Source organism: Coturnix japonica, chromosome W, assembly GCF_054131305.1.
Source record: "Coturnix japonica strain WE chromosome W, WE-NBRP24, whole genome shotgun sequence".
Lineage (NCBI taxonomy): Eukaryota > Metazoa > Chordata > Aves > Galliformes > Phasianidae > Coturnix > Coturnix japonica.
This window is the reverse complement of record NC_140701.1, coordinates 19,905,592-19,928,817: the sequence shown is the minus strand read 5'-3', so window position 1 is coordinate 19,928,817 and position 23,226 is coordinate 19,905,592. Positions and strand designations below refer to the sequence as shown.

General features: G+C 49.0%; 1 protein-coding gene and 1 pseudogene across 1 annotated transcript in view; one reads left to right on the top strand and one right to left on the bottom strand.

Moving 5' to 3' along the window:
• Positions 1-18,648, bottom strand: part of LOC146754577 (uncharacterized) — a 60,343-nt gene extending 41,695 nt beyond the window's left edge. The window contains exon 1 of the mRNA XM_085527801.1: positions 17,403-18,648. Within this exon, the coding sequence (XP_085383927.1) occupies positions 17,403-18,648 (1,246 nt within the window). The remainder of the gene's footprint in view (positions 1-17,402) is intronic.
• A 171-nt stretch (positions 18,649-18,819) lies between these two features.
• On the top strand, positions 18,820-22,478 carry LOC146754576 (uncharacterized; annotated as a pseudogene).
• The last annotated feature ends 748 nt before the right edge of the window (positions 22,479-23,226 follow it).

Sequence of the window (23,226 nt, the reverse complement as noted above, 5' to 3'; positions counted from 1 at the left end):
AGGCTTGAAGAACCATATGCCACCAGTGGTGCCCCTTGTGAGGCAAGACTGTTGTGTTTTATCCCCCTGTGTGGGTGCTATACTGGGGTAGACGGTGCACACTGTATCACACTCGCACAACTAACAAAAGACAAAAGGCAAGGTGACTAGCTTCAACCAACAGCACCTTTATCTGCCAGCAACATTCCACTGCATGAGCTTGAATCCCCGCCCCATATCCTTGGCAGTCATTATACCCATTATTGTACATTATTTATTATATATTTATTATATATTATTATATATACTCATTATTATACCCATTATTGTGTAACTCTACCTCTCCTGTTGGAGGGGAAAGGGGGAAGAGAAAGGGGTGGAGCTCGTAAGGCCAGAAAGGGGTGGTTCTTCTGCCCCTGTAAGAGACCATGCTTTTTACATTACTGTCTCAAAGTTTGCTGAAATGGACAAGTTCAGGCAAGTCCTGGCCAAGGTTCCAGGGTTCCCTTTGTCTGAGACACACAGGAACCAAGGTTCGAGAAATCCCTTTGTTCAAGAGATGGACAAGTCCGGGAGCTATGAAAGGGAGATAAGATGCAAAGGGAGATAAGATGATTAATGGCCCTAAAGTGGTCTTTTTGTGTGGGCCTATCTCAAGGAAGATGGCCATCTCCGAGGAATTCACATGACTCTGACCCAAGCCTTCCAGAAATGTCACGAAAGCTGGGAAGAAGAAGGATAAAAAGGGCACGTACAAACCCCGAATGGAGGTTTTCTGACACCAGATGCCTCACTACGGAAACAAGGAGGTTTTCTGTCATCAAATGCCTCTCTGCATGAACGCCTGCATGCTGAAGAAGATGCCTGCATGCTGAAGAACCTTTTAGGTTTTCTAGGTATCTGACCTCAGATTCCTCCACCGTTGTCCTACTGCTGCCTACTGTCTCTTCTGAGATTGCTGCTCGAGACTCTGCTTCGTGAGACCTCGCTGCCCGAGACTCTGCTTCTTGAGACCTCGCTACGTTGACCACTTTCTCTGCGTTTCACCGATCTGCTGTTTGCGGCCTGCTACACTGCTGCTGCTCTCCCCTACGCTTGTTTTGCCCCAGACCAACATTAACAACGTGCTACGGGACACTGCTGCATCCAGGAGGTGACTATTACCCGCTTTAACGTAATTCTTGCTCTTTTCTACCTTTTTCTATCGCCTACTTTCCCTTCCCATCACCCTAATTTTGATATTCGTCGCTCTCCCTTCCCCATCCCCTCAATTGTCTATCATTTCTAATAAACTGGTCGGATCAACATTTGAATGCTCTTCTTCTTAATCTCACGCTGGGCATAACATATCAAAAGAACCTATGCCTCACTCCTAAATTGGAGCGAGACAGCCCCCCCCCAGTGAATGTGGTGAATGGTCGTAAGGCTGCGATGGGGACCAGAGGATGCTTGTGTGGTTAGATCACAGATTGGTTAAAAATAAGAGAAGAGGTGGAAGAAAAAGGCTTTTCGGTGGCCGTAGAGGCGTTCTGTGAAGTGATGAATAATAACCTTAATAATATAATAACTTTAATAATATTGCTTCTGGATAAGCAGAAGTCCGCAACCTTAACCAACGAGGGGCTTGCAGATGCTATCACTAATGTGATGGCTGCAGCTTCTGTACCACTGCGAGCCATAGAGCCTTCCAAAGGCCCTTGTTATCAGTGTGGCCAGTATGGTCAAATTAAGGCTCAGTGTAAAGCTACAAGTGGGGGAGAGAGAGAAAAAATTGCATGTCAGCAGTGAGAGAAAAAATTGCTTGTCAGCTGTGTGGTAAGGGAGGACATACCGCTTGGCCGTGCAGAAACCACAGAGTCCAGCCACAGGGAAACGGGGGGGATGGGGGGGGGGCACAGGCCCGAGGCCCCTCCCACATTCCACAGAAAGGGCCATCAACAACACCTATACTCAACCCACTGGTTATGCCAGCTTCACCCTTGAAGTTCATAACACACATACCATGGTGTTAACACTAGACGGTCAAGATCGCCCCTTAGTCAGGGCTTTCATGTCCTACCTTGACTTGCCGCCTGACTTCTCAGGTTGTTACTCCGTTCCGATTACAGCGCTTATTGATTCGGGAGCGGATGGGATGTTACATAAGGACTGGCCTGAAGCTTGGCCAGTGGGCCCCTCTCAGGTGATTAGAGGGGTGGGAGTGACCACCTCTAAAAGGTCCCTGGCTGAGGTGGAAACTGTCATAGTTAACAGAGACGGCTCGCTGGAAAAACTGGCTTTGCTTGTTCCGCTTATTACCAAAATACCAGGGAGTCAACTAGGACAGGATTTCATAAACAGCGTGGGTGCACATATTACAAATTTATAATATAGACCACTGTCTACCAATTGTCTACCACACATGCAATCCCATTGCGGTGGAAACAGGACGCATGCCCCGTTTGGGTAGATCAGTGGCCACTTCCTCATGATAAACTTGATGCACTCCAACAGTTAGTCTCACAAGAGCTTCCATTTGGACATATAGTTCCCTCCCTCAGTCAATGGCACACTCTGATCTTTGTCATCAAAAAACGCTCTGGTGCCTTTCGCTTGCTGTGCCCAATTAGTACCTTTCAGAGCAGTACAGCAATGAGGGCCAGTGTTATCAGCTATATCCAAAGAATGGCCACTGGTGGTCATAGATCTTAAAGACTGCTTTTTCTCCATTCCCCTCGCAGAAGAAGATTGGGAGACGTTTGCCTTCATGGTATCGACACTCAATTATTAAAGTCCCGCTAAGAGATTTCAGTGGTGCGTCCTCCCGCAAGGAATGACGTATCCACCATGATCTGTTAGTTAGCAGTAGGCGGAGTGTTAGAATCAATCAGGTGAGATTTCCCTCAATATATGATCCTGCATTACATGGATAACCTTTTGCTTGCAGCCCCTACCGAGTTAGGGTTACAGACACTTGAAACACAGGTAATCACCACGCTTACTGCTGCTGGGTTCACTGTTTCGGAGCACAAAGTACAGAGAGGCCCAGGAGTTGAATACCTGGGGTATAAGTTTGGTCCTGAATGGTGCAACCTGATGGCCTTGATATTCAGCCACATATAGAGTAACTATGGGACATACAGAAATTGTTGGGAGCCCTCCAGTGGGTTCAGGGCGCCTTGGGAATATCTCCACAATTAATGAAGCCCTTTTATGATCAGCTGAGAGGGTCTAACCCAAGGGAGTCCCGAGAACTGACCCCCTAGATGGCTGCAGCTTGGCAAGAGATCTTACAGAGCTGTATGGAAAAGTTGCTTAAGCGGTGGGATCCTGCCCAGGCCCTTGAAATAGCTGTTTGTAGGTGCGAGGCAGGTGCCGCTGCTATGCTGGACCATTCCCTCGATGCTAAACCACAACTGCTTTGGTGGCTGTTTTCGCTACAGCCTACACGTGCCTACACATCTTGGACTGAGATACTAGCAGTGCTGCTCAGGAGATCCTGACTGCTTTCATTACAGGTCCTGGGGAAAGAGCCTGATACTTGCCGAGTGTGTTTTGTGATGTACAGCCGCTCCCTGAGAGCCTCCTCACAGGGTTACAGGACTTCGGAGGGACGATCACGTCCTCGGACACCCTGCCTATCTTTGATGTAGCTAAACCTCTGGATGTTTCTCTGTGGTTTCGAGTTCAAACCTCTCCGCTTGAGGGGCCTACACTGTTCACAGATGCCTCTTCAAGAACAGGCCAGGGGGCAGTGGTTTGGCAAGCATCTAATAATAACTGGCAGACCGCTATTTTCGTAGACCCAGTGGTTAGTGTGCAGATGCTTGAAGTAATGGCCGTAGCAGTTTCAGTTCACTTTTGGCTGGAGATACCCTGTAATATTGTCACTGATTCCGCATTTGCTGCCAATCAGCTGACCAGGATGGGCCGAGAGGGCTTCCCAAGTACAAAAGCTGCTGGTGTTTTGGAAGAAGGCCTGGCTACCCGCATAGCCCCTATTGCAATCTTCCATGTGCATAGCCACTCTGAGGTGCCAGGTTTCTTCACCACAGGCAATGAGGTAGCAGATAGAGCTGCTAGTACACACATTTTTACAGTTCAGGATGCCTGTGATCTTCACTCCACCCTTCAAATAGGTGCCCATACGCTATCTAGGACTTGCTCCATTCCGCTGTCTGTTGCACACGATGTTGCCCAAACATGCCCTCTTTGCAATTCAGCGCTGGTGATAGGGGTGGGAGTGAACCCTCGTAGTCCTGCCCCATTGCAGGTCTGGCAGAAGGATTTCACTTGAGAAGACTGCACGGGGCCCCGCAAATTGTTGGCTGTAACAGTGGACACGTCTTCAACTGTCATTGTAGCCAGTCAGCATGATAAAGCAAACTCATCGGCAGCACAGAGTCACTGGACTGTTGCTACTGCTGTAGTTGGCCAACTTTGTCAGATCAAGAACGATAATGGGTCCTGTTTCATGTCTCGCTCAACAAAGAAATGGTTAGCAACATGGGAGATCCATCATATCACGAGTATCCCTGGTATCCCATGGGCTTCCCTGCTGCAACGCTGTTTGACAAACTGTTTTGATAGTATAAGACAGTGTAATTGTTACTGGCATGTGGAAATGTACTTGAGGCTATGTGGAAGTGTATCTGAGGGTACAAATAGTGGAAGAGTTTACAGAGGAAAAAAGGGTTAAAGGGAAAGTGAGTTTATCTGCACTGACATGAGAGCAAGCCCCCACACCGTTCCTCTGTGAGCAGAGCAGAGCAGAGACACAGTCCCCATGTATCAGATAGTGTTATTCTGCTTACCAAATGAATGAGCTCACAACAGAAGAGGCAGATCTTCCTCTCTGCACCATCTGTGGCATACTCTGGAGTTCAAGGCATTGCAAAGCTATGGCACATCTACGTTCTTGCACTGATGACACCTTAGTATGTTCTGGGCTCTCATTTCAATGGCATCTAAAGAAGTCTAGGGTCATGCCAGCTGACAGGAAGCTGGAAAATGTTGTCTCATTGTAAGGAAGAGCAAGAAAGATGACAGGGGCAATTATGGACCTCTCAGTCTCACTCCAGTTCTTGGTAAAATTATGGAGAAAGTGATGGTGGGAGTGACTGAAAAACACCTGACGAACAATTGGGTCATTGGTCACAGCCAACACAACTTCCTGAGGGGAAGGTCCTGTTTAACTGTAGGTCTTTTCATGACAAGGTTACCAAATTGGTTGACCAAGGGTAGATAGTTGAGGTTACCAGTAGAGCTTTTGAGACTATTTCTCACAGTACCCTTCTGCACAGAATATACTGCATACGGCACCAGGTCCATAAAATATAACAAGAACAAGTGCCTGATTGTGCACCTGGGTAGGGGCAACACTGGACATACACACTGACTAGGTATGGGACACTGGAGAGCGGTATGACTGAAAAGGATTGGGGGTCCTGCACAACATCTAACTGAACGTGAGTCAGCAGTGTGCCCAGGCAGCAAGGAAGGCCAACGGTCCCCTGGAGTGCATCAAGCAAGTTATTGCAATCTGGGTGAGGTAAAGGATCATCCCTGTCTGCTCTGCACTGCTACAGCCTCACCTGGATCACTGGGTGCACTTCTGGGCACCACAGAGGACATTAAACTATGGGAGAGTGTGCACAGGAGGGCACTGGAACTCAGAGATCTGAAGTTCAGAGTTTCACTGTAACTGACTGCTTGTTCAGACTGAGCCCTTCTCACACCCCATATCCTGCGCTGAGACACAGTGAAGAGTGAGCAAAGCCTCAAAATGGTGGTAAGGTAACACTTTGCTATAGAAAGGGAAAGGGGAACTTAACAGAAACCAAGACAAAGGGTAACTGTAGATAGTTTACATTTAAAAGGGCAGGGAAAGGGGGAATTACAGACACTTAGTCAAAAGAAAACCAGAGAAGAGGGCAATAAAGATAAGAAGAAATTGTCCAGAGACCTCTGACAAGAAGAAGGATTAGATACCCCCGGGCAAGACGATGCTTACGTGGGAGAATGGTACCAGCAGATAACACCAAGAAGAAAACAGAAGAAGAATTTCACCCCAAAACAACGGCAAGGGTCGCGGGGAATGGGGTCAGGGGGAATGAGGGAATGGGGTTGCGGGGAACGGAGCCATAGGGAATGTAATGAATATGTAATCAAACTGAGGAGGAGACTATTGATTATGTATTAGCTTAACCTATATCTGTAACACACTTTTCTCCTTACGGTGTGCAAGTTTGGTGGAGCTATCCCCCTTGCACCCGGCGCTGCGCAACGCTGGAATAAACATACCTGCTTTATAACCCATCTCTGGATTATAGAGTTTGATTCCGCAAGTCACAGGGCACATGTGGGATATGAACTTGACAGTATCTTTGCACCCCATGCAGAGCCTGGGATCTTCTCTCCCCTTGTATTTCATTCAACATCATACAGACCTCCATTCCACTGCCCCAGGAAGTGCCCTGAGCCAACATGAGAGACAGGATCTCCCTACCACTGGTCTTGCAATCAGGGCTTGACCTGTCTGCTTCGTAAGGCAAAGGAGAGGTTTCTTTGCATGCCAGTGCCTTTGCCTGCCTGTAGTCATGGCTTCCAATTATCTGCTCTAAAAAGTCCCTTGCGAAGCTTACTTGGTAATGGACCTCAGTGGGTCCATTAGTACTCCAAGAAACTTCACTGTTACTTCTGACTTTGTCTTGTTGAGCACATTGGGCAAACTTCTCTCTGCACTGGAGTTTGATGGACTCAGCATCAAATGCGCCCTGGGACCCATTCTAACCTAAAGAGCATCTTGTGCCTTGTGCCTTCCTGTTATCTATTTTAGGTTATCAGAACTTGTTCAGCAAAATGGAGAGATATCTGGAGAGAGCTTAAAGACAAAGAATTCAGCAGACATTTACTGTTTATTTGTTTATAGTTCTGTTTAAAGAAGGTATTAAAGAATCACTGTAAAACTACTTGTGAACATCTGAGCTGAACCAGAGGAATCCCAGCTGCCATGGGTCTGTGGGAAGCTGCATCCAATTTCAGCCCCAGGATTTCTATCTGGGAATGAGTTACCTGCACTGTCTCCTCTGGATAACTGCCCTGCACAGGGCAAGTCCAACCCTCCTTATCCTTGTCTCGGTGCCCTTTTTGTTTCATAAAAAACCCTCTGGTAGGACTCATCACAGGTTAAAAATTGACTGGTGAATAATGGAGCAAATTTTAACGAACAGTTATGATACTGTTGCCTCTCAGGATCTGATGGCCATGAGGACACAGGGACAACTCTGGGGAGATGAGTGGGAAGGATTAAAATGACATTATCTGCTGCTCAGCTGGGCCATGCTCCTGGGACACAAGGATCTCATAAAAGTGGATGGTGCTGTAAAGACACAGCTGTGCCCAGGAGCAGCTCTTGTGCACAGCACAGCCTGCAGGTGACAGAAAAAGAAGAGAGAAATTGGAGAGAGCTTACAGGATGTGTGCAGAGTGAACGGGCTGTGAGCTCACTGCAGGAACATTGCTCACAGACCATGACATGGTAAGTCCCTTGCAGTAGGTATTTCAGCTGCTATTCATAGAGGGTTAACTTAATCTGGGACATCCTGTAGCAGATCAAGCTTCAGGCACTGCATGTTTCTTTACAGTGTTAAATCCTTCTGCTACAGCTGAGGGCTTCCATGCTGCAGCGTCTGAGCACAGCCCTGAGGGCTGCATGTCCCAGCACGGCTGCAGGCTGTGCAGCCGGGGCTGCAGGCGGGTGCCCAGGGCTGTCCTGCAGAGCAGGGTCCCTGCTGTGCCCCAGGGCCTGTGTGCCGGGTATGGGACTCTGCCGCCTGCCAGGCTCAGCACTCAGCCTGCCCAGGGAGCTGCCCAGGGCGCTGCGGGGAGACGTGAGGGGGGAAGGAGCCCCCCGGCAGGGCTTGTGCTGCCACAGCTGATGCTTGGGGCAGGGGGATCACAGCTCCACTGCACAACTGAAAGTTTCTGTGCGTACTCTTCAAGAGGAGAGACAAGGTAGCAATTTTCTATTTCTTGTTTGGACGGAAGGCGAAAGGATTGGAAGCAGAAATCTAAGAGTCTGTCAGATTTGAACACAGCTCTGAGACTCCCAATTCTTCTTCAGTCAATTGCTTGTTATGTGAACTGTCACACGTGATATATTTTCAGCCTCTCCTTTTACGAAAAGGAACCTTTCCAAGGGTGGAACTAGTTGAAATTATCAATTTTGTTGACAAGAATAATGCACATTGCAGATAGGCATGTTTCCTGAACAGAAAGTGAATGGCACAAACGTTGTGACAGAGGGCTTTAAGAGCAGTGAGGGTAAAGATATGAGGCACAAAACAGGTGAAAAAGTCCAGGGAGATGGAATAAGACTAGAAGATGAAAGGAAAATTAAAGCTCCATATGCTTCTTCTATTTATAGAATGCTGAACTTCATGACATTCAATTCTATTTGTGGTGCTGAATAAACATTGTAATAAGAGAATGAAAAAATTTCATAATACAGTAGAAGGAGTGTCTCTGAGAATGGTCTGGACTTGTCATTATCTTCTGCACTCTGAACAGGACTCCAAGGCCAGGAACAGCAGATGCCCAACAGCAGCTCCATCAGTGAGTTCCTCCTGCTGCCATTGGCAGACACACGGCAGCTGCATCTCCTGCACTTCTGGCTCTTCCTGGGCATCTACCTGGCTGCCCTCCTGGGCAACGACCTCATCAGCACAGCCGTAGCCTGCGACTGCAACCTGCACAACCCCATGTACTTCTTCCTCCTCAACCTGGCCCTCCTCGACCTGGGCTGCATCTCCACCACTCTTCCCAAAGCCATGGCCAACGCCCTCTGGGACATCAAGGCCATCTCCCACACAGGATGTGCTGCATAGCTCTTTTTCATTTTCTTCTTTACGTCAGCAGAGTATTCCCTTCTCACCATCATGTCCTATGACCGCTACGTTGCCATCTTCAAGCCCCTGCTCTACGGGACGTTGATGGACAGCAGAGCTTGTGCCACCATGGCAGCAGCTGCCCGGGGCACTGGACTTCTCAATTCCCTGCTGCACACTGCCAGTACGTTTTCACTGCCTCTCTGCCAAGGCAACATTGTGAACCAGTTTTTCTGTGAAATCCCCCAGATCCTCAAGCTCTCCTGCTCTGGCTCCTACCTCAGGGAAAGTTGTGCTTACCATTTTTAGTGCCTGTTTAATCTTTGGATGCTTTGTTTTCATAGTGGTATCCTATGTGCAGATCTTCATGGCTGTGCTGAGGATGCCCTCTGAGCAGGGAAGGCACAAAGCCTTCTCCACGTGCCTCCCTCACCTGGCCGTGGTCTCCTTATTTGTCAGCACTGACTTTTTTGCCTACCTGAAGCCCTTCTCTGTTTCCTTCCCACTCCTGGATCTGACAGTGGCTCTTCTGTACGCAGTGGTTCATCCAACACTGTTACCTCGATCTGGTAACCTGGAAAGTCAAGTCCCTTTGTGAATGTGTATCGACTGCCCCGACCAAGTCACAGCTGCTTGTTACACCAATATGGTCAGCGGTAAAATGGCGTTTATTGGAATGTGAGGGTCTCTTATAAAGGTATCCAGTTTCATCCTTATCTTTTTCACATATGCATGACCCAGCAGGGGAAGGCCTATCACGTTACATCCCTGTTATGGTTTTGCAATTTGGTTGGTGTTGGTATTCCACATCAGAACACCATGCTAATAATGGGAGTAAAGGGGACAAGTTTTTTTTTCTGTGAACTGCCTTAATGAGCATGTGGGGTGGGGCACCGGAAGGGAAGTGAGGAAGGGGACGGCGTTGCTGGACCGGCTCCCTGCGAGGAGACAACGTGGTCAGACCTCCCTGCCTTCCACAGCTCCATCGGTGAGATTTGGGACTTGGTATTCTCTTTGTTGAAACTCTCTTGTTGTTGTTTAGTGTTATTAGGCTATTAAACTGCCATTCGTTCTCAGATCACCTTTTTTCTCCCTTATTTTTTTTGTTAGACCTAATCGCAATCTCCCTTCCCTTCCCCTCTCCCGAAACGCACGTGGCCGGGCCGGGCCACGCTGCACTTTGCCGTACCGTGCCGTGAGAGAAAAAGGGGGGGGGGCTTTTGTTCCTGCTGCCCCGGGTTTGTGCCCACTGTCCCGGAGTGAGCTCTAGAGAGAACTCCGTGACATTTTTGGTGGAGAATGCGGGCAGAGCTCAGGGCAATGTTTTGGGCAGTAATTAGGTGGTTTTTTTCAGCAGCCCTGTATGTAGGACTGATAGTCCCTAGGTTCCTGTGGTCCTGGCTTAAGGACTTCCTGATGTTGGGGGTAGGGGTAGATTTATTAAGCCGATGGCTGGCAGGGTTAGAGATATCTGCCTGGCTCCTTTCCAGACTAATGAACATCACAGGCACCGTGCTTGAACTGGCTCACGAATGCTCTGAATTCCTTAAGTATGACTGGGGTGTCAATTGGAATACTGTGTTGTTAGTCTCTCTAATTGCAGTAGTTTACTATAAATTGCAGAGAGACTTGCAAAGAATAGTGCAGAGAGACTCAGGAAAAGGGCCAGAAGCATCGGGACCCCCAGTATCAGGTAATCTCACCCCTGAACACCAGAGGGACCTTGGGAAATTAATAGAACCCCTGAGTGAGTGTGGGAGATCAGGGGGATCTCAGATCGAATGGCTTATGAAAAAGATAGAGAGTCTCGAGAATGAGATCCAAACCCTAAGGGGAAGGCAACAAGTCAATCCCAGCCGACCACAGGAAGCACCAGCATCAGTGTCAGTCGCCCCAGTGGAAGGCCAGAGACGGGAACGTGTGTCCTCACGTCTGGAACGGATGGAGGAAGTAGAGGAAGATCCGGGCGAGGGACCCTCCCCAAAACCACCAAGGAAGGCAACTCAGAAGACTAACAGACATGGAGAAGATAGTGACGATGAAGGCCAGAGATGGGAACGTGTGCCCTCACGTCTGGAACGGATGGAGGAAGTAGAGGAAGATCCTGGTGAGGGACCCTCCCCAAAACCACTGAGAAAGGCAACCCAGAAGACTAACAGACGCGGAGAAGATAGTGATGATGAGGGAAAAGTCACTGCTTCCTCTACTCGTAAACCTCTGAAAATTACTGAAATCCAAAGTGCGAGAAAGGAGTTTGCCCGACTCCCAGGTGAACGCCTTGTCACTTGGCTGCTCCGGTGTTGGGACAATGGGGCCTCCTGCATGTCCCTAAGCTGCGATGAGGCTCGTCAATTAGGAAACATTGCTCGAGACTCATCTATTGATAGAGGGATCAGCAGATGTCTCGATGGAGTCGCCAAACTCTGGGAGAGGATTCTATCAGCTGTAAAGGCAACCTGTCTTCTCAAAAGTGATTTGGAGCCTGTACTGGAAAAATGGAGTACAGCTGAGGAAGGTATCCAGTACCTGAGAGAAATGGCTGTGGCAGAAATGCTGTTCAATCCCACGTTTGTCCCTGGGGACCCAGAGGATTACCATGACCCAGAAAAGGTGAGCGGTACTCCGGAAATATGCAAGAAACTCATACGGTCAGCACCAGTGAAGTATTCCAGTATACTATTAACGAACTCTAACAGGTATGATGAGCTGGATAGGAGACCTGAAATTTTTGAGCTCATCCTTTCACTGCAAAATATCGAATACTCACTACTGCCACACCGTACCACCATCGCAGCCATCTGTCAAATGGTGGATAGAATGGACCAAATGGAGAGAAGACAGGACAACATGCAGAAGAGCTGGTCTGCGGCAAGGAACCACTGTGAACCTGTGGCAGTCTCAGCTGTCAGACGCAAACGCACACCTGTCCGAGTGAAGGACCGCAGTGAGCCTATGTCACGTGGTGCCATGTGGAACTACCTGCGTGACCATGGAGAGGATATGAAGAAGTGGCATGACGAACCCAATTTTGTACTGCGAGCATGGGTAAGAAAATTACAAAAGAGGTCAGCCACTACTGAGGTTGCCTCTACCGCCTCAGACAACCAATAGAGGGGCCCTGCCCTCAGCCAGGGGGGGGAAAGGGATAATAGAGTGTATTGGACTGTGTGGATTCGGTGGCCTGGCACATCAGAACCACAAAAAATATAAAGCACTGATGGATACCGGTGCACAGTGCACTCTGATATCCTCAGGTTTCGAAGGGACAGAACGGATACATATACATGGGGTGACTGGGGGTTCGCAGGAACTGTCTGTATTGGAGGCCGAGATAAGCCTCACTGGTAGAGACTGGCAGAAACATCGTATAGTGACTGGCCAGGGGGCTCCTTGCATACCTGGAGGGGTGTTCAGTACACTTGGAATCGTTTGCCCCAGGGGTGGAAACACAGCCCGACCATCTGCCATGGGCTGATCCAAGCCACGTTGGAACAGGGCGGTGCTCCAGAGCACCTGCAGTATATAGATGATATCATTGTGTGGGGTGATACAGCGACGGAGGTTTTTAAAAAAGGAGAACGGATAATCCAAATCCTCCTGTCTGCTGGTTTCACTATTAAGCGAGACAAAGTGAAGGGCCCTGCCCAAGAAATCCAGTTTCTTGGGGTGAAATGGCAAGATGGGCGTCGCCATAGAGTGGATCTATCACATCCCCTATCACGCACCAGCCGCTGGTAAGATCGAGCGCCACAATGGTTTGCTGAAAACCATGCTGAAAGCGATGGGTGGTGGAACATTTAAGAACTGGGAGAAACATCTAGCAGAAGCCACCTGGCTGGTAAACACCCGAGGATCAGCCAACTGAGACGGCCCTACACAGTCCAACTCCCTGCGTACCGTGGAGGGAGACAAGGTTCCTGTGGTGCATGTAAAGAATATGCTGGGAAAAGCGGTTTGGGTCCTTCCAGCCTCTGGAAAAGGGAGGCCCCTCCGTGGAACTGTCTTTGCACAGGGACCTGGGTGCACCTGGTGGGTGATGCAGAAGGATGGGGATGTTCAGTGTGTGCCACAGGGAAATTTGATGCTGGGGGAGTGCAGCCTGTGATTCCATGTGTGTATATATATATATATATGTATGTACATATGTAATGCATGTTAACTACTGTTCTGTTTATATGTTGATAAAAGTTAGGCATGATGTGATGATGTGTAATAAGGGGTGGAATGTTATGGTTTTGCAATTTGGTTGGTGTTGGTATTCCACATCAGAACACCATGCTAATAATGGGAGTAAAGGGGACAAGTTTTTTTTTCTGTGAACTGCCTTAATGAGCATGTGGGGTGGGGCACCGGAAGGGAAGTGAGGAAGGGGACGGCGTTGCTGGACCGGCTCCCTGCGAGGAGACAACGTGGTCAGAGCTTCCTGCCTTCCACAGCTCCATCGGTGAGATTTGGGACTTGGTATTCTCTTTGTTGAAACTCTCTTGTTGTTGTTTAGTGTTATTAGGTTATTAAACTGCCATTCGTTCTCAGATCACCTTTTTTCTCCCTTATTTTTTTTGTTAGACCTAATCGCAATCTCCCTTCCCTTCCCCTCTCCCGAAACGCACGTGGCCGGGCCGGGCCACGCCGCACTTTGCCGTACCGTGCCGTGAGAGAAAAAGGGGGGGGGGCTTTTGTTCCTGCTGCCCCGGGTTTGTGCCCACTGTCCCGGAGTGAGCTCTAGAGAGAACTCCGTGACAATCCCGAGGGTCGAATTTCTCCTAATACAACATCTCCCCTTCCCCATGCCCAACAAAATCAAGACTCGTAACAACGCAACCGCTAACACTATCCCTAACATATAAAAGTGTTAGTTTTCATATATAAATTTTGTGGTGAGTTATTTAAAAAGTGACGTAAACATGCAGAGGTATGTGGTGCAGTGTATAGTAATGTTAGTGGTTCTTTAGTTAGTATTTTCAAGGCATCTTGGGCTTACACAGCTCATTATCATGCGCTGTAAACAACCCTGAATACATTGAAACAAACAAGGTAAACAAATCCTTAAAACTAAAAAGACTAAAATGATAGGAACACTGTGGTGGCATTAGCTTAACGGGCCAGCATGCCAGCCTCTCAATTTCTCTAAAAGCATAGACTACAACTACTCCTAGAGCTAAAATAAATGCAAAAATTCTGGCTGTAGGACCCCACAAACGAACCTCATCCCCTTATAACAAAAACAATCACACAAAGGCACACAGTCAGTGATGTAACAGATATCTTTCTCGTGGGTACTGACAGCTGTTCTTCATTCGTCCCTTTTCTTTTTCCAGTGGGGTCGCTTCGTGGATGCAGCTGGTGGGCTCCCATCAACCGTACCTAGAAGGAAAGTACTCAGCTTTTCGATTAGTTTTCTGTTTCTCCCAGAACACCCTTATGGGTGATCACTGTATCAGGTTTTATTTTTCTCGATGGAACCCATAATATTTTTCCCGATTCTCTGTCCTTTACTGCAGCATAAACTCTGCCCCAAACTAAAACAGACCACCCTGATTCCCAGGTACCATCATCCTGTTTTATCTTTACTGGTGGCCCCTCGTCAATGATTCGTGGTTGCCAGTGTTTCTGTATTGGGGTGTGCTTACTCTCTCCTCGTTCAAAATGATTGATTGCATAAAGTGCTCAGGCCAATACTTCTGCCTGTTGGGCTATTGGGATCCTACCTCTGTGACCCTCCTCCTCCCCAAGGACACGTATCTTATCCTTCAGGAGGCGGTTGGCCCTCTCCACAATTGCTTGTCCCTGGGAATTCCCAGGGATGCCTGTAGAGTGAGATATTCCCCACCGTTCAAGCCAATCTTGTGTAGATCGCGAGATGAAACACGAGCCATTGTCTGTCTTGATGTGTCGCGGCACCCCCAGGACCGCGATGGCAGTGGCCCAATGTTGCTGAGCAGCAGGAGAGTTAGCACGCGTATGTTGGGTGGCAATGATGATCGTCGATGATGTGTCCACGGTGACCGCCAACCATTGCTTTGGAGCCATACGTTGTTCTAAAGGGAAGTCAGTCTGCCAGATATCTAGAGGAGAGAGCCCCCGGGGGTTAACTCCCGCCCCCAACGCAGGTGCTGAATTACAGTGTGGGCATGTTTGAACCACTTCTCGAGCGGTGGATAGAGGAATGGAACATGCTCGTGGCAAAGCTCGTGCTCCAATGTGCAGAGAGGAGTGTAAGTCACGTGCCTTTTGAAGGGTAAGCACCTGTCCACCCGCTACCCGGTCAGCCACCGCGTTTCCAGCTGTAAAGAACCCTGGTACCTCCGAATGACTGTGGACATGAAGAATGGCCACAGATGCAGATCGGGAGACCAGAGCCTCCTCCAGCAAGAAAGCGATCTCAGTGTTAGGCACACCCTCATTGCCCATGCGAAGCAGTAACTTAGCCACAAATGCTGAATCAGTGACCACATTACACGGAGTTTCTGGCCACAGACGTAAAGCCACTGCTACGGCCCTGGCTTCAAGCACCTGAACACTGACCGTTTTATCTGTTATCAGCTTGTGTTCCCACCTATTGGATGAATTCTGCCAAACCACCGCTCCCTGACCCGTGGCAGAAGAGGCATCTGTGAATACAGTTGGTCCCTCCATCGGGGTGTCAAGTACCCTGAGCTTTAATGAAATCTGAAGGGGCTTTGCAAGTTCAAAGATCGGCAATGAATCCGAGTAGAAGATTTTTCCACTAAAGCCTTGCAAAGCAAGTAAAATGGCATCAGGCAGAGGGTTGACATTTCTGAAGGCACTTGGCATGTATATGATATCTGGTTCTTTTCCTAACGCTCTCACAGCAGCAAGCCTAATCTGAAGCAAGGAGGATAACTGTTCAAGCCAGGAGGTAAATGCTCTCACTGGCTGTACAGAGAACAGCCACCAGAGCGGACGCGGCCGGGAACCCAGAGTATGTCCAAGTATCCCCACCGCCCCATCTTGGCACTTGGTGACAGCCCCCTCCAAGGGTCGATCAGGGCTCCATCGAGCAAGGACATTGGAGGAACAAGCCTGTAGGATTTCTTGCCAGGCCAAATCCATTTCCTGTGTCCATGCTCTCTCTTCCCTGGGATCCAAACCCTTCAACTGATCATAAAATGGCTTCATGAGTCGTGGAGGTATGCCAAGGGCATTGCGCACCCACTGAATAGCCCCCACCAGCTTCTGGACGTCCCACAAGGTCCTAACGTGGGGTTTAATATCCAGGCCCTGGGGAGCTACCATTATGGGCCCAAAACGATATCCCAGAAATTCAATCCCTGGCCCCTTCTGTATCTTTTCCAGGGAGATGGTAAAACCCGCTGTAGTGAGAGCATCAACCACTCGCCTTTCCAAATCGTGTAACTGAACCTCACTGGGAGCAGCAAGCAACAAGTCATCCATATAATGAGTAATTCGACAATCAGGCAGTGATGTTCGTACCGGCTCAATTATTCTTCCCACCACGAGTTGGCAGATTGTGGGAGAGCATGCCATACCTTGAGGAAGTACCTTCCAATGGAACCTCTCCGAAGGCCCTTGGTTATTGAGAGTGGGTACAGTAAAAGCAAAGGCCTCCCGATCTTTCACTGCTAAGGGGATAGAGAAGAAACAATCTTTAAGATCAATAACCACCAAAGGCCATCCCTCCGGTATGGCTGATAGCAGAGGACCACCTTGTTGCACCGGACCAAAGAGGATGAGTTGTGCATTAACCACGCGAAGGTCGTGTAACAACCGAAATGACCCTGAAGATTTTCGGATAACAAAAACAGGAGTGTTCCAAGAACTAAGAGAGGGCTCCAAATGACCTAAAAAAAGCTCTCTCGAAACCAACTTCTTGAGCGCTGTTAACTTTTCATGAGTAAGGGGCCACTGATCTACCCAAGCAGGACGAGCATCCTGCTTCCAGCGCAAGGGAATAGCGTGTTTCATTGCTAATTGGTAGACAGTGGCCCTTACTATAAATTTGTCATGCGAACCCCTAAGGCATCAAGGAAGTCTCGGCCCAAAATTGTGCCTGGAACAGACCCAATCAGAGGTCCCATCAGTACAGGTTTGTCTATGGAACCGTCCCTATTAATCAGAGTGATTTCCACCCGTTCCGCTGACTTGCCAGTTGACACTGTACCCCCAACCCCAGAGATGGATTTCGTCAAATCAAGCACTGGCCAGGATGGAGGCCAGTCCTTTTCTGCTATTACCATAACATCCGCTCCTGAGTCAAGCAAGGCTGTGATAAGGACGGAGCGAGGAATCTTTTTATAAGGCAATTGTCCCATATAAGCCATAATTATCTTGACTATAGGCCGTTGACTGAGATCCATAGTTAAGGCCACTGCGGGTGAGAGATGTGGACTCTCCCCTGCGCCGAACTCAATGACATGTGGGGTCCAAGTACTTGACTGGGGGAGGGACCCTGGGCCTGAGGTGCCCTCCCATTCTCGTTTCCCTGCGGCATAAGAGTGTATTTTCGGCATTGACGAGCTGTACGACCCAGCCTATTACAGGCTTGACACTTGCTGTTAGTCTTCAGCTGCCCACCTGAAGCTTTACACTGTACCTTGAAATGGCCAGGCTGACCACATTTAAAGCAGTTGCCCTTGGACTGACCATTTTGCATGGCCATGACAGAAAGCAATGCGCTTGCTAGCCCCTCATTAGACAGCGGTGTTGTTTGTTGTTTGTCCAGCACATACTTAATAATTTCACCCGGAGTCTCAAGATCGTCAGGGGCAGCTCGAATGATGTCCCTAACATTTTTGTGAGCCTTCTGCTTCAGGCAATCCTTTAAAACAGAAGCTTGCGCGTCCTTAGGTAGATCCGATCCTTCTACTGCTCGTATCAATCGATTAGCAAAATCAGAGAATGACTCTGTGGGACCCTGAGCAATCTCTGACCACGGGGCTGCAGGCTCTGCCTTTCTTATAAAGTTTCTAAAGGCAGTAGCAGCCGCCCCTGTAGTGGAAAGCAATTCCCCTGGGCGCAGGAGCCTAAGCTGTCTCTCCAGGGACCCAGCCATTTCCGCAGTTACTCCCGAAAGCCTCATTATATCAGTTCTCGGTTCCCCCTCCCTCCCATTAGCTGGGTGTTGTGCATCACGTCCAGCCTCAGCTACAATAGCTTTAAGTTGTATCATCCACTCCTCCCTCCACAAAGTAAACTGAACTGGCTCGAGAACGACTCTCATTAGACTCTCAATGTCATACGGGAGTCGGGGACCTGGGGCAATGAGTGCCTCAAAGGCACTTAGTGTCATCGGAGATCTCAGCCCCTTTTTCTCAATCGCTTCTGCAAACCGAGTAACTGCTTTTGCTTCCAAAGGTACCCAAACCGATTCCTCCTGTCTGACGACAATCGGGAACACTGCATGATCTCGCTCCTTGAGCCCCAACTCACGCATTGATTCCTGGATGTCAGCCCAATTAGTGGGCTTGCATGTTAACTCTTGGTCCCCCCACAACTCCTCCCTCCGTGGAGGCGAACCTGATCCAGTGGGGCCGGGCAAAGCCTTCCGTTCCTCCCCCTTTTTGGAACACGATCCCTCCTCTGAGGGGGGCGGGTATGAGGGCGAGCCCACGCCTCCACGGCGCGCCGCCTCCATAAATCCTCCCCCCTCCGGACAAGAACCGCCCCCTTCGGGTGAGTGAAAGCTCTGCAAAGAGGGGTAAAGGCGGGGATATGATGGTGGCGCCTCCTCCGATGACTCAGCTTCCGCCTTCTCTTCCGGAGTTGTTGTTTCGAGCGCGGCCATGGCCATCTTGGAAACAGCCGGCGTGGCCGACGCCATCTTGGATCCGGAGTCACTGCAAGAAAGCAGATCCCCCGCACCCCCCGAGACCCCGGATGTCCCGGAATCCAGACCAAAGACCCCTTTCGCAATGGCCTGGACTTGCTTCTCCTCCCTAGCCGCTTTAAGCGCACCTAGGACCAAACCCCAGGTTTTTAATTCTTTCGCTTTATGCTCGCGGGTGGCTCTCTGGAGCAGGGCCTCAGTGAAAGAGTCCCACCACCCCGAATGGAGCAAAACGCCAGGGGAGGGTAAAAGCCGCGCCGACTCCAAGCAAGAGACAACAGCGGCAATATCCTTCTTAGAAGGAGCATTCTTACCACAATAGGTTTTACAAAGTTGCAATACTACTCTAAGGACGGAATCCATTTACCCAGAGACCTGAAGTCTTCCTGGTCTTCTACGAACTATCGGCCGTAGGATAGGCGCAGCGCTGCATTCCCCTTTGCACCCCACCGAGAGTGCTTCCAAGGGCTCGAACCGTGGATACCACGTCCATCAGCGCGGTTTTAGCCATCGCACACTCACCTCCAGGACTTTCCTCACACAGGGCACTAATTGTTACCTCAATCTGGTAACCTGGAAAGTCAAGTCCCTTTGTGAATGTGTATCGACGGCCCTGACCAAGTCACAGCTGCTTGTTACACCAATATGGTCAGCGGTAAAATGGCGTTTATTGGAATGTGAGGGTCTCTTATATAGGTATCCAGTTTCATCCTTATCTTTTTTACATATGCATGACCCAGCAGGGGAAGGCCTATCACGTTACATCCCGAGGGTCGAATTTCGCCTAATACAACAACTAACCCTATTATCTACAGCATGAGGAACAGAGAGATCAAGCACGCTCTTAGGAAGGTGTTGCAATATGTACGATTCCAACTTCGATGAAGTGCACATCTTCCTCACCCAACACTCAGTGATGGTTCTTTATGTTTTATTCTTTTTGGTTTTTTTTTTTTTTTGTAATACTGTAATCTGCAAATAAGTTGCAATTTATTTCACTACTTCTTTCCTACCTAATTCCCATTTTCTTACTCCAGGTGCTCAGGTAAACATGGATCCATATTCCTTGAATATATTAAGAGATAAATAAAAAGTTTTAAAAACAGACTTTTCCTTAGCACTTCTCTCTTCTTATCATGTCTGGGTCATGGGGAGGTACAGCCACAGACAGCAGTCTAACAAGCTCTTTTCATTCCTGCTCTCGTTACCCTGCCACAGTGCTCTCAAGTCCTCTCAGTTTTGCAAGCCTGAAGGTCTTGTGTGTCTCACAGCAGTCCTGTTGTCTCTACAGCAGCACTCCGGGACTGCAGTCAGTAGCCAGCAATATGAACGGCTGTGTCAGAGCTGGTCTCCTTGCTGGCACTGCCATAACAAGAGGGCTGCTTCAGAGCAGGACCAGAGAACAGGAGGCGTCTTCCAAAGCTGGTGTAAGGAATATAGTAAGTATAGTAAGGAATATAAGGAGGAGCTGCTCCCTGAGAATAATTTGAGATCTTTTGTTGCTCTTCACTGCATGACTGGGAGAGATTGACTATTCACAAGGAGATCTGTAAGGGACTCAGGGCAGTGCTGTGGTTTAAATTTTGTGAGTTGAGATCAAGAGAAAAAAAAAAGGAATATATGACAAATGTGTTTATACATATATAACATCTTGAGTATATTTTCACACATATACAACATATGCAGGTGCAAACATTTATGAACTATGCTTATCTGTTTGCAAGTCCAGGACTAGTTGCAGGGGTTTTAACAGCCATAGGGTTCACTGTTGGAGCTGAAGTGACTGTCCGGCTGTTGCAGGATTTGAAGCGACCTCAGAGTTCATTGTCAGAACTGGAACACCACAGGACATGTGACTAAGTTGGAGCAGCCACTGTGCTCATTGGAGGTGTTGGAGTGACCACAGGGCTGTACCTCCTGGCACAGTGCACCTCCCTTGGGAGGAATTTGTTTCATTTTCTTATCTCAATATTTGGAATAGCTACAGGACCTGTAGCAGAAGTGACCGCAGAGCTCCTTATGAGGGGTGGAGTGACAGTGGGATCTTTCCAGAGCGTGGAGCAACTGCAGGATGTGTAGCAAAACTTGGAGCTATTGCAGGGTCTGTGCCAGGAGTTGCAGAGGCTGCAGCACTGTCAGCAGATCCAGCTCTCTTCCCCTTGAAGATGCTGAAGAGTGTTGAACACAGCTCAGTAGGTGTGGGCAGGCCCTGGCACACTGCAGTAATTTGTGCCTGATTAGGATTACCAGTGCCACAGCAGACCTGCCCCCAATATTCTACCAATTTCTCAGGATCCTGTAGTTGCTCAGAGATGAAATTCCAAAGCCCTGGGGGTGCCCACTGCTCCAGGTAGCTGTCCAGAAGGCCATGCAGAGCCTTCTCACCTTGGGGCAGATCTCTCACTGATATACCTGAATAATTGTTTAACATCAGTCCTAGAATCATAGAATCACCAAGGTTGGAAAAGGCCTGAAAGATCATCCAGTCCAACCGTTCACCTATTATCAATAGCTCCCACTAAACCATGTCCCTCAACACAACATCCAGTCGCTCCTAGAACACCTTCACGGCCAGGGACTCCACCACCTCCCTGGGAAGTCCATTCCACTGCCTGACCACCCTTTCTGAGAAGTAATACTTCCTAATTTCCTGCCTGAATTTCCCCTGTGGTAGCTTGAAGCCATTCCCTCGGGTCCTATCACTAATAACACGAGAGAAGAGGCCGATCTCCAGCTCACCACAACCTTGCTTCAGGAAGTTATAGAGAGCAATGAGATCTCCCCTGAGCCTCCTCTTCTCCAGGCTGAACATTCCCAGCTCCTTCAGCCTCTCCTCATACGGCCTGTGCTCCAGACTCCTCACCAGCTTTGTTGCCCTCCTCTGAACACATTCCAGGGCCTCCATGTCTTTCCTGCAGTGAGGAGCCCTAAACTGGACACAATACCTGAAGTGCGGCCTCACCAGAGCTGAGTACAGGGGAACAATCACCACTATGCTCCTGCTGGCAACACTGTTTCTGACACAAGCCAGGATGTCATTGGACTTCCTGGCCACCCGGGCACAGTCAGCTCGCGTTCAGCCAAGCATCAATCAATACCTCCAGGTCCATTTCCTCTACGCAGTCTTCCAGTCACTCCGGCCCAATCCTGTAGTGTCACTCAGGGTTGTTGTAGCTGAAATGCAGAACGCAGCATTTGGTCTTGATGAACCTTATCCCATTGGCTTCAGCCCAGCTCTCCAGCCTGTCCAGATCCCTCTGCAGGGCCGAGCTACCCCCAAGCAGATTCACACTCCCAGCCAATTTGGTGTAATCTGCGAACTTACTGAGGGTGCACTCGTTGCCCTCATCCAAGTCATCAAGAAATATGTTGAAGAGGACAGGCCCCAGCACCGACCCCTGGGAAACACCACTCGTGACCAGTTGACAGCTGGATTGAGCTCCATTCACCACCATTTCCTGAGCCTGGCCCTCCAGCCAGCTCCTTACTCAGCCAAGAGTGTACCCATCCAAGCCACGGGCTGCCAGCTTCTGCAGGAGAATACTGTGGGAGACAGCATCAAAGGCTTTGCTGAAGTCTATGCAGACTACATCAACAGCCTTTCCCTCATCCAGCAGATGGGTCACTAGATCATAGAAGGAGATCAGGTTGGTCAAACAAGACCTGCCCTCATGAACCCATTCTTTCTGGGCCTGATCCCCGAGTTGTCCTGTGCATGCCCCGTGATCTCCCTCAAGACAATCTGCTCCATAACCTTCCCTGGAACCTAGGTCAGGCTAAAAGGCCTGTAGTTCCCTGTATCCTCCTTACGACCTTTCTTGTAGATGGGAGTCACATTGGTGAGCCTCCAGACTTCTGGGAACTCACCAGTCAACAAGGAGCGCTGTTAGATAATTGAAAGCAGATTGGCTATCACCTCTGCCAGTTCCCTCAGCACTCTCGGGTGGATCTCATCCGGCCCCACGGACTTGTGGCAGTCCAGTTGGAGTAGTAAGTCTTGACTGTTTCTTCCAGAATCACAGGGGGGTTAGTTTGCTCCCAAGCCGAGACTACCGGGTCAGAGAGAGGAGTACCCTGAGGATAACTGGTCTGACGTTTAAAGACAGATGTAAAGAAGGCATTCAGAACATCTGTCTTTTCGTTTACAAACTCCACGATGTTCAATCCGGTTTCCAGGCTGTCTTCCCAGATTGCCACACGTTTTCGGAAAGCTGAGTTAGTGTTCATTCTCATATTCATACTCACGTTCATGTTATCAATATCAGAGAATGTACTTCTCTCCATTCGTTCTATGCAGAAGTCTCCTTCAAAACCAGAGAATGCTGACTGGCAGGGTATATAGAAAGGTTTAGGAAAAATCTTAGAACCCTCAGTGCTGTGGCATTTAACTCCTGAACACATGAGGCACCCTAAGAAATTAAGTGAGTATTTGAGTCAGAGTTGGTGTGGCTTACAGAGATCTAAGGAGGTAAACCTTATTTGTGGTTTGGCTTATGCGTACTGTACTCTGTATAATACTATTCTGGAGAGAGAGAGTTTCCAAGCTGAGGTTCAAGCCAAAAAAGAAAATCA